The sequence below is a fragment of the Boleophthalmus pectinirostris genome, unplaced genomic scaffold (genome assembly GCF_026225935.1).
Source record: "Boleophthalmus pectinirostris isolate CB_2022bp ecotype Guang Dong unplaced genomic scaffold, ASM2622593v1 HiC_scaffold_22, whole genome shotgun sequence".
NCBI classification, from domain to species: Eukaryota; Metazoa; Chordata; class Actinopteri; order Gobiiformes; family Gobiidae; genus Boleophthalmus; species Boleophthalmus pectinirostris.
The window spans coordinates 21,344,909-21,357,091 of NW_026571190.1; the positions used below are offsets into that span (position 1 = coordinate 21,344,909).

Genomic DNA, 12,183 nt, shown 5'->3' on the forward strand with positions numbered 1-12,183 from the left:
GATCTTCCCTTTCTTTGTTTTTCAGAAACAAATTAGATTGTTTTTCTGCTAAAATAACTTTAGGTACATATTTCTGTGTTGCCATGTTTGTTTTGGTTTGTTTGGGAGTTTCATCTTTGGATTTCACCCAAACCAAAATTCTGCTCTGTGATTGTTACAATCTCCGGCTCTCCTCGTCCCAAAAGCACCAAGAGGAGCTTGCCAAGATTCTTGTGAGTTTGTGAACTCAGTTTGTAAACTCACACACTCACATCTTGCTGAGCAAGGTCATTTTGTCCAGTGATAAGTGTTTCTTAAGTGCAGCTATTTGTCATTCATCCAAACCCATTAACAAAGTGTGCTTATACATACACATGTGCAGGTGCTGGGAGAGAAACACTAATATGGGATATTGGTGGATCATACGCTCTCCAATTCTCTTTGCATGTTTGGTAAGTTTAAACATGTTGACTATTTTGCTAACAGTTTTAAGTTCAGAGTTGACAAGATAGTTACTTTACACGCTTCATTCAAACATAAATAATGCAACAGAGACGTTGAAGAAGCGCAGAGCCAGTGTCAGAGAACACTCAAGAAGTTGTTAGATTTCCAAGTTTGGATCTTGGCAGTTGTGTGTGTATCACATGTTTTATTGACACAGGCCAAAGTGACGGTAAAGCTGTGTAACACGTAGCATTGCGTCAATTGCAGCTGCACATGGCAAGCCTTTTATAAGCACAGCAGAAACATCTTTATTTTCAGTCCATTGTATATACAGGTGGGCGTTTTTGCACAAGGTTATATGTGTATCTGGAGTAGCTTCTCTCAGTGAGAAATGCCATTGTCAGTTTTACACATAAAATAAATGTTAGCCTTTTTTTGCAGATAAACTTCTTCATATTCATCAGGATTATCAAAATACTGATGTCTAAACTTCGAGCGCACCAGATGAGGTACACGGACTACAAATTCAGGTGAGAGAAGTTGACCCCCAGGAATACATTAACAATAATTGTAAACCCATTTCCGGGAGTAGTGCACAATCCAAGCAATCAAGCATTCATTATCTGCAGGTTAGCAAAGTCCACCCTGACGCTGATCCCTCTTTTGGGGATTCACGCCATCCTCTTCACATTTGTCATAGATGAGTCGGTCCCCAAAGGCTCCATGCTGCGCCTCATTCGCCTCTTCTGTGACCTCCTCTTCAACTCCTTCCAGGTCAGAGCTTTACTGTGCTCCCCTTTCTTTTTCACTGCATGAGGGTCTGAAATGTTATCATGTTTCAGATATAGAATATATTCCCTTTGGATCAGTATAACCTTTCATCAAGAAGAGTATAATATAACAAATAGTAGTAGTTCAAGAGGGAACTACTTAATGTTTTATAAAAAAATAAAATAAAAAAAACTCTGTGAATATATTTTCTAAGTATATTAGAAACAATTAGAATTAAACACAATTATTAAGACTTTGTTGAAATGATTTAAGGATTATTGTTCCCAATTTTAAACAATGAGTGGCATACAGTTATCCCCACCCACATCTCCCCCTCTCTCACTTTGATGTTGAACGACAGAGAAAAAAAGAAGGACAGTAACGACTCATTGGATAAAATTGTGTGTCTGTCATGATGCAGGGCTTACTGTTCAAACTAAATGCATCTTTAACTCTATTTGGACCATTTATTTTATTATATTATCCTGTGCATGTCTGAAATAAATTCCTCTTTTTCCCACTGCCATAATTGCATCAATAAGCTAAAATAAACTGTATGTTGTTTTTAGTCTCTATTCTACACCATTGTTAGTAAAGACTTCAAAGTGATTTAAATGTACATTTCTTATTGTTGAAGGGCCTGCTTGTTGCCATCCTCTACTGCTTTGTCAACAAAGAGGTGAGCTGTTAAGTTACATGTTCTCCTGTTTTCTTGCCTCTTGCAGACTCCTTTATCTTCATTAGAGTCCTGTTACCTTCACAAATTGCACCTTTTATCTGTAAGGCAATCTGTGTTCACTGTCTTTGCTCCCCTGCCTATGATGTGCCAGCATCAGTTAACATCTAACCCTTTTAAAAGCAGGCATCCATCAAAAGGGGCACAGGGACTGCTCTAATCTCTGTCTGTATCTGTCTGTGGTTGACTTTTCCCATCATGCCGCAGGTGCAATCGGAGATGCTGAAGAAGTGGAAGCGCTGGAAGTTGGGCAAGGACATTGACGAGGAATACCGACACACATACAGCCAAACGCCACATGTCAAGAGCGGCAGCATCGCCACGGGAAACCTGGACCCAAGCTGCGAGTCACCTCATCTCACCAAAACTGCCCGAGGTGGCCATTGCCCCAACGCACCTGAGGAGAACCGAAGATTAGTGGTGTGCTACAGTAACGGGACGGGGAAAAGTCGCTCTCCAAAAAGCAGGCACATGCTGCAGTTCTCCTTCCTACCACTACGGGGTGCTGCCAGTCGGGCCTGCACAACCATAGAGGACATTTGTCTCGAAGAAAGAGTGCAATGCCGAATTGGGTCACTAGAAGGAGAGGAGACCAGTGTCTAGAATGGACTTTTACCTAAAAAAAAAAACAGCATTAATGACTTTCAAAACTGCATGCAAAAGAGCAGTAAACACACTTTCCTACTGCAAAATATTAATTGTGTCGCCTACTTCTGTGAACTTACGACGAAAGGAATGATTTATCTATTAAATTATTGTGCAAGGTGTAAGTGCACTGCAGTACTGTGTAAAAGGTTTTGGTATGTGTGTTTGTGTGTGTATATGTGAATATGGGGTGGGGGGGGTTTAATTTTAAGTTAGGTTAGGGTTTAAGTTAAATTTAAACAATGGCAATGGTTAATATCTGTCTCTAGAAAATTTTATTGGGACTTGTAATAACTAAAGCTACTCAGTGCCACTTTGACTGGGTGTTTAGACTTGACTCACGCATGTTTCCCAAGATGTTCAATTGATAAACTTTATTGATTACAATAACTATATCAAGGAGTCACATGGATTAGCGGGGTCAAAACCATGTGCTCACCCGGTCTTAGACACCTGCACAACTGAGCCCACCCATATACACACACACATGCAACACACAGGCCAGAGTCCAGTTGTTCACTTTGGTCATCTTAGGTGAGACTCTTACTGTGCCTCTTTCAAAAGGCTCAGTTTTGTGATCAGACTTTTCACAACACTTGTCTTTGTTTTCACACATTCAGATCAAACAAATTCTCCTTTATCTACAAAGTTCGGCTTAATCTTGCCCAGCCAGCAACCATGAGCAAAGAGAAGCTGTAGACTCCACTATCAACACAATCTCTCTTGGAACAAGAGTTTTCCTTATTCCACCTTTGGCGCTCATGCAGCAGTGGGAGATACTCGTGTATCCATCCTTTCCAAAGTGGTCATAAATATACTGAGTCTGTTTCCATGTTCTTGAGTAACCATCTGTGGCATTAAACAGGCACACAGGTAACACAAGCTTGATCCAATGATATACAGGCTCCCCCTTGATGAGAGGCTGAAGGTGAAAGGCTCTTTGAATTTTATTGTGGGCCACAATGATTTCTGCTGCTGTTGTAATGTTTGCCTCATCACTCTATGATGTGGACTACACCTCCATCTAATCTGTTCAGTTCATTTGGTGGGACTGATGAAATGCCCTGTCCTTCTGAAACCTTAGACCATGCATTCTTCTAGTTTTTGAGGTTGTCCACTTGTGTACTAATGGAGGTAATATAGACAGCCGTTTTGCTTTCCACACAGTGCTGAAAGGTTTGAAAGGAGAGGGGATTTCCATTAAAAAACAGGAATTTCCTTATTGGCAGAGTTGGAATTATGTTGTTGGACAAGAAGCACCGTTATCTGGTTTTGTTTGTGTAACAGGTCGAACAATTGTTTTCTTGATTTTGAGTCAATGGAACACAGTGACGGAGTTCATGCTTTGTTTGCGCTTGCATTTGTTCCACTTTTGAATGATTTATTGTGGCACTGTGGGCACATTGTGTGTTGTGTTGTCATCATCATCATCATATACAAACAGTTCATTGGTCCCATTGGTGTTTCTCTTAGGATAAAAAAAACATTTGCGTTTGGATTAAGGGTTTTACCATTACCTTTAGACTCTGCACCAGTTCATTCACATTTCATTTGTTGCAGTGCAGCACCCATCCTCCTTCATAAAAACAGCAAGCATGTCCAGTTCAAGTTGCTCTTGTTTTTACTTCGGTTGTGCTATTTTCTCCTTCAAATAATGCTTCTCTTTAAAGGCAGCAGGGTACGCCTCTAGTACAGCCCTTTCCTCTTCAGTTTGAAGCTGTTTACTTGAAATAGAGGAGGGTTATGTTTCTTGAGCTATGAGTATTGTAGCTTTTTGATCATTTGCAGAAGAATTTCTATAGTTACACTGTCAGATGACACCTCCGCTTCGATCAGGGTCAAAGCATCCATGTTATCCACAATCGTCACATCAGCATCAGTGTTTGTCAACACATTCACTTCATCAATAAATTCACTGACACTCAGCATTTCTACTTTATGCCATACAACATGTTTTTCTGACTCTTCAAACCCAACAAAAAATCATGAATTGTTTGAATTCCATTGCATACACTTTTGTATTTGTCAAATGTATGGTTCACTTTTTTTTTTCAAGATTTCTTTTATTTAAGAGAGCCTTTGTGGTTAGTTGTCATTGTCATTTAAATCAATGCATAATGATGTGTATGCATTGACCGCATTTTTGTCACCATTGGGCTCCTTATCTTTTGCTTTACGGACAGTTTTTTTCTGTATCATAACCCATACTATCGGATAGCAGTGTTAAAGAATCACTGGTCAGACCCAAAAAGTATTTTATTCACAAAACTAGTCTTGGCAGGGGGATAGATTCCAGGGGAGGCAGGACAGGTCCGGGTTGGATGCAGATGGGAGGTCTGTGGAGATTGGAGGCTGACCGGAGGCTTACAGAAACTGGTGGCAACAGGATGAGGCTGGCTCCAAACGAAGTGCACTGGGATGACGGAACAATCTGGCACTGGAGAGCAGGTCAGTGGGTCTTTTATTGTAGGAGATGATTACTTGATGAAGAACAGGAGTGGAGCTCAGCAGGTGCATGATTGGGACCCGCCCAGGAAATGACAAACAAGGTAAGGAAATGCAGAGAGAGGGAGCAGGGAAAGGAGGGGTAGGAGGAGCAGGGAGAAACCCTCACAAGCAGTGGCTTGGAATTTGCAATTTAATTTTGTGCATTTTCCACACATGTTTCCACATTTAGTGCTAGGTTGTAGAAAAGACCCTCCTGTGTGTTTGAATGGCTGACTAACCTGACATAGTGTTTTATTCCAATTTCATTCATAAACTTGTTTACGTTTACATTGACAATTCTTTCATTCAATGCCAAGCAAGTTTTTGACTTGGGCAGCGACTAAAGTTACTCAATGCCACTTTGTTTAGAATTGATGTGCACACGCCCAAGACGTTCAATTAACTTCATTGATTACAATAACAAGGAACGACATGGCTTAGTGTGGTCAAAACTGTGTGCCCACCCAGTCTCAGACACCTGCACAACTGAGCCCACCCGTATACACACATGTGCAATACACAGACACACACGCACCACACCCACCCATGACACACACATTCATTCATAAAATACTCCTCTGTTACACTCAAATACAGGCTACATGCAGAATGGCTGGAACAGAACTTAACATCTAAACTCCACTCACAATCACACTACAAATAGAGCTACTAAGAACCTGGAGGACAAAAATGACATGTACATGTACAGGGCAGTACAGTGTGATGTCACAGTAGTATTTGAAATAGCAGTGGCCACTGGAGGCAGGACACACTTGGTTTTTGATAATTTTGTAACAAAAGGTTGCTAATTTACCTAGTTTGCACTAAAATTGCCAAAAAGGACTATGAACAGTAGACAATGGTGTTTAGTTCAACTATAATAAAGTCAATATAATGTCCCCCAAAATGATAAAAACTGAACATGAGTGTGAGTGGGTGTGTGTATCCAGATCATTGTTTGGACAAGCTAACTTATAGGAAAAATAGTTTTGTCATATTTTTCAGTGTTGTAAGAATTGTAAGAGACCAGTGCCTTGGCAAGGGTCTTTGAGAGCTTTGACGATTTTGGTTGTTTGTTTTTGACAATTTATTTGTAAAGTCAGGCAAATGTATTTTTTTACAATTATATTTTCAGCGAATGGTTTTCTTGCATACACCTTGTCTAAATTCTTTGCACAGTACTGTACGTGGGGTGCTTTTGAAGGGCCAAACTCTGAGCCTCTTTTATTTTTTCATTGTCATATATTGCTGCTTGTGTTGTGGTGTATTTGACAAAGGTTCTTCTGTGCAAATGCCAACTTGTTTTAATTTTATTTTTTAAGACGAGGCACATCTGTAAAAAAAAACTAAAGTAATTCAAGACACTAAATGAATTCACCATTGTCACTGTAAATTGACTTCTTTTGTCCCAGTTTGAACACTTTTGAATGTATATTAATAAACTACAGAAGCTACTATGGTGACTGAAAGACAGTACTCAGTGACTTTGAATTTCATACATCTATTTTTTCCCACCTTATCCGGGGCCAGGTCACAGGACTCAACATTTTATTTTTAACTATAAAATGTTATTGATTTTAGGTCATTGCAATCAAAGTTATAGCTTTCCAAGTGAAATTATTGCATATAAATTAAGTACAGAAGATTGGCTACACATCGCAGGGTGCCCACATGAAACAGTATAGAAAAAGCAAAGTACGTTGAATGATGTGATGGGACAAGAATGGACAGACTCAGCAAATTTAAGATCTTATAATAACTGCTATAACACCATATTATTGGAATAGGAAAGGGTGTCAAAATATTACAACTGTGACCACCAGTACACCTAAAAAACCTTGATTTCTTTGCACAAAATAAATGTATATAAATCAAACTTTTTTATAAATCATGTGGCATCAATGAAAAAGTGGAACATTATCTGAATAATTGTGAAAAGGGACAGGAGTCTAAATGGCTGCGCAGAGCGAAATATTTACTTGCGCCATCACAAGAAGTTCATTTTATATGTTCTTTATTTTTTGTGCTGTTGAGATATGTATTTAATATGAAGGCTTGACACATGACACATCCGCTGCTCTTAATTTAAAAAAAACTTAAATTGTTTCGTGTCATAACCAGTCTCAATGGATCCAATTAAAAGAAATTGTGTCAGAAAAACATCTCGCCTTATAATGACAGTTTGCTTTATAAGTGGTGTGAGGCTTTGTCTGTTGTTGTCAATGAACATTTTCAGTTTGTCGTTTCGATATCAGATAGCACATGTGTCAAGTATTCATGAGCACACACAAAGATTACTGCAGTAAATTAAAATGAAAAAATGTTTAAATGAGTTGTGTGTATAGAATTACTAGATTTATGCATGGTAACAATGTGTCAAAGGGGGAGGGTTTCATATAAGGAAAGAATCTGAAAAAGCCCATCTGTTTGTACATATATTATACTACTGAAATAGTAAGACACTGCACAATACAGCCTATATTCAGTCTTGCGGAGTAATTGCTGCTTTTTTATATCTTACATGTGCACCATTGGGAATATTGTGAGTCCTCTGAGATTGTTTATATCTGCTTCATATTAAGGTTATTTCAGTTATAGTTAAGACGACTGACACTTGGGATGCATTCACACATTACAATGACTTGCATTCATTGCCTGGAAACTGATCCTAACCTTATCAATATAATATACTTGCCTAAAACCTTAACCTCAGCCTGTTTTAACCCATGCTAACTTCAAACAATGTTGATCTAATAAAGGAATTATGTCAAAGGAACCAGATTTTTGTCCTCATAATGAACGTCAAATTTGGGACTAAACCCTAAACTAAACCTGGACTTGACCAGGACTAAATTAGGACTAGAACAGAACCAAAACAAGTCCACATCAGGATAATTTAAGACCAAATAATAATAAGACCAAGTGTGAACAAACCTTTAGAGTATCCCTGACCGATGATAGTCTCCCACATCTCTCACTTTTCTTTAATGTCATTTCTATATAAACCTTTGAGTTATTAAAAAGGGGTCTTCAGTAAAAACTAAAAAACAGTTTGCATTATTATTATCTTTTGACGTAGAGTTTACGTACTGAAAAGCGTGACTGTACATGAAAGCAGAAAATATTCTCATGTTTCTGTACCAGTTAATAGACAAAACCACAGGGGCTTTTTACCTGTAATTTCCCATTTGTCTTCATTAAGGCTAAGGGATATCACACAGCTGTCTGACGTCAGTGCTGTACAGACCACAAGCTGCATCGAAAGAGAAAATTTACCTCACGTCTGGGTGCATCCGGTTCAGTGCAGGTGAGTAAGTCAGCTACAGTTACACATAAAACCACATTTACAAGGCAAAATTTGATTAAGACATGGCTAGTAGTAAGGATAGACTCTACTGCTGTATAAAACTGATGCGTATTTTTAGTCTTTAATGTCTCCATAGGTGAATTTGTCTTTTGCATTTCTGCTCAGGGTATGCAGATATGATACTGGTGTAGGATATCAGCGCAGATATTGAACATTTTGATGGATCAGATATCGGTCCCAAGATATCGGTTCAGTCAGTATCCCATTTTGGTCTATAAATTGGTGTAATAAGACAATTTACTGAACAGTGTTGGCCCAAAGCACCTCATAGTAATGAACCTGTTTTTTTTTTTTCTTTCAAAGTTGTTCTGTAATTACCCTTTATGATAAATGCATTACAAATCACATGTGGACAATTGTTTCCCATACCCCATTTGTTTTGAAAGAAAATAAACGATGTGGGGCATCGACAAATACTTAAAACCCAAGTATCGACATTGGTATTGAAAAATAGGTAAATAAATAAACTGGATTGGTGCATCCCTAATTTGTGTGACAAAGTGGTTAAGTATATTTGAAATCATAATATTATGTAAAATGTCCCAGAGTCTGCAGTCTCCCAAACCCCTAGTCAAAGAACCTATTTCCATTTGGTTTATAACACATCTGAAGAGACAAACCATTTAGTGGCTTGTAAATAATTCAAACAACCCCAAAGTCATTCTCAATTTGAGCTCTGCTAAAAGCTGAATTTAACACTGAAGAGGAAGAGTGGTGCATGACATTGGGTACAGTGTTTCATGTTGTGTGTGCAACTCAAATGAAGATATTGTGCTAAAGTGTTTTTATTTGTTTTTTGAACTATCAGAAAAGTGAATTATGCAAAAGAAATTTAAAAAAGTAAATTCTCAAAGATATGTGATGATGTAAATGGCATCAAACATCTCAAACAATGATGAGTCTGCCCACAGGAGGGAGGTGGACCGGTAGTCAACTTGGTGCAGTGGCAACAATCTGGAGGTCAATGCCCAGAAGACAGTGAACATGATCGTGGACCAGGTCACAACACCCGTCTGAATATGACAATGGCAAAAAAAAAACGTATTTTGATTCTGTTATGATTTAATGTGCTCTCATGTAAAAGACTAACAGACTGGCAATAAAGGTTCAATTCATTCATGTCTAAGGCGACGAGTACCTTTCAGTAAATTTATTAATTAAAGGTTGTATAGAGGATTTCCAAGGAACGAGAAATCCAGCGACTGTTTGTCCTTTTTCAAATGTTGCGCATGCGTGAAACCACCCCCCCTCCCCTACAGCTCCCTACGTAGAAACGCCTTCTCCCGCCTCCTCACTACGCCAGAAACAGGTTTGTTTACAGCCGGTGAGCTGCACATGACTTGTAAACAACTAACTACAGTGTTGGTTAGGCAAGGCGGAGAAGTGAGGAGCGGGGGGAGCGGGTGTGCGGACATTTCGTTCGCGGACGAGAAGTGAGGAGCAGGGAGAAGAGCGGAGCAGGGAGAGAGGAGAGAGGAGAGAGGAGAGAGGAGAGGGGAGCGGTGCGCGGAGATTCCGTGCCCGTAGAAGTGAGGAGAAGGGGGAAGAGCGGAACGGGCAGCGGGGACAGGAGTAGGAAAGGGGAGCAGAGAAGGTTGCGCGGAGATTCAGTGCGAATGAACTAGCTACAACACGCAGCAGCAAGCGGACTCTTTCTTTGCCTTGAAAATTACGTTTTCAGACATAGGATATCGCTTTCGTGTCCTGAAAAACGTTTGACTAGCTCTTGGAAATAAAGTACGTTTTCATAATAAGCAGAAGTTACCTGTCCAGGAGTAATTTGGCGACCAATGCGTCAGTCTTTAGACCCTGCGTCTGCTTCAGTCGCGCCATCGCTGGAATGAATCTACAAGAATCACCTTAGTTTGGCTTCGCTGCTTTTCCCCTTGTCTTCTTCTTTCAGCGACCTCAAAAACGGACTTTCTTTTGCGGCTAACTGCTCCTGGATTCTTGTCTGCCATTGCAACAAACTTTGTGCTAACTGCGAGGAAGATATAGGTCAAAAAAAGCCGCTAAGAACTGTTGCATTGGTGGAGTAAACAGCGTCTGTGCGTCTTGCGTCTGTGGACTGCGTGACAGGCGTACGTAAACCACGTACCGGCGGCGCGCAGGCAGGTCAGTTACGCTAGAAACGTAGGGAGTTTGATTGATAGCCTGTCAGCTAACAGATAACGAGGCAGTGTCGTTATCTATTGGCAAATGTTTAGCCCCACCACGTCCAGAGTTGATGAATTTTTATTCTCTTTTTTTTGGTCATCATAATTACAAGGCTACTGCACCTCTATAATGCTATCATTGACAACTTGAAACAAAAAAAACAAAAAAAAAATCCTCCATACAACCTTTAATATTATTCCACACTGAACTTTCATTCTTTTTAAATTCCCTAAACTAAAATAACTACAAAACCTCTTCTCCAATCACATTACATGTTGAGCAATGTATTCTTTACCATACATACCAACCCATGACACAGACCAGTGGTTCTCAAAATGGGCATGTTTGGTCACGCAAGTCACCAGGGATCATTATGGAAAATACATTACTTGAAAAGTCTCCTAAGATCCAAAAGAGCTCCATACTTTCTTCTCAAGTGCCCCTTTGGGTGTCTCTACAAAACCATCTGCGAGTTGTAAATCAGCAAATACAAGAAATATCCACTAATGTGATTCACAGTCAAAAGAAGTATATAAAGAAATTTACAAGTAAACAGCAAAGCAAGCATTAAAAAATCAAAATATCTTTTGTGCCTTTTTTCTCGCATTTCACAGAAATCCATCAGGTCCAGTCCATAAACATAAACAAAGTAGTGTGAGAAGAGATAAAAGTTTAGCCCACTACAAAAGGCTATCTTCAAATCAAAAGAATGTTTGAATTATTTATAAAGATATAGTAGTATATATGGTGTTTAATAATGAATGAGCTAGAGATTATAATCCACATCCCTTTCTCAGTGAAATGCTAAAAAATGCACGTCACGTATAATTGGAAAAAAAAAGGGGATTTGTAGACTGCTGCAGGTTGAACATAATCTAGTTAACCACAGGGGCTAAATATGTCTCATTTATTCACTGAAAAAAAAGGTTGCTGGATTTGTGTAAAAAAGTTATGGAAAGCGGTTGAAACTTATTTTGATCCCCTCTACACATATTTTTTCTCAGAACATGAACGTCACTTTTTTATGTTGATGAAATTTGATCAAATCATGCTGAATATGCATATTTATCTTATGTTACCTTATCGTGAAATGTATAAGTATGTATAATTGAATTTAATTGATATAATTCTGTAAAATAATACAAAAACAGTCTTTAGTTTTCCACAGTTCTGTATTGTCTTAACAGAATCAAACACACAAGAGCACAAGTACAGAGACACACAGTTTGGAGCTGGACAGTGTGAAGATTTATTCCAGTGAAGAAGCTCTGGTCTCTGCCTGTGGACACAGGAATAACACACGTTGATTATATTATAATGATCTACTCTGTTGTACATGTTTAAATATACTTAAAGTACTTAATACTACAATAATGGACCAGAACAGAATCACAAGAACATTAGAACTGTATCTGCAGAAACAATACTCACCATGTGCTGCTTTTCTTCCTCTAAACACAGTACCAGGTAGGGCATCTGGTATAAAGTCCTCCTAGTGCCACATCACCCTGTAGAAACACAATGACTGTTTCAATAGGAAGTTCATTTTGAAAAATTCTTTTAAAATCATTTTAGTTGAGTTACTTACTTTGTTCAT

At 38.9% G+C, this 12,183-nt stretch overlaps 1 protein-coding gene and 1 long non-coding RNA gene across 2 annotated transcripts in view; both read left to right on the forward strand.

Moving 5' to 3' along the window:
* Positions 1 to 2,652, forward strand: part of gcgrb (glucagon receptor b) — a 46,042-nt gene extending 43,390 nt beyond the window's left edge. The window contains exons 10-14 of the mRNA XM_020931431.2: positions 362 to 431; positions 865 to 953; positions 1,053 to 1,197; positions 1,832 to 1,873; positions 2,138 to 2,652. Coding sequence (XP_020787090.2) covers positions 362 to 431; positions 865 to 953; positions 1,053 to 1,197; positions 1,832 to 1,873; positions 2,138 to 2,533 — 742 coding nt within the window. The 3' untranslated portion in view covers positions 2,534 to 2,652. The remainder of the gene's footprint in view (positions 1 to 361; positions 432 to 864; positions 954 to 1,052; positions 1,198 to 1,831; positions 1,874 to 2,137) is intronic.
* Positions 2,653 to 8,261: 5,609 nt separating this feature from the next.
* Positions 8,262 to 9,555, forward strand: LOC129410349 (uncharacterized). Its single transcript, XR_008632837.1, has 2 exons — positions 8,262 to 8,369; positions 9,341 to 9,555. It is a non-coding gene; the product is annotated as an uncharacterized LOC129410349 (long non-coding RNA).
* Positions 9,556 to 12,183: the final 2,628 nt, after the last annotated feature.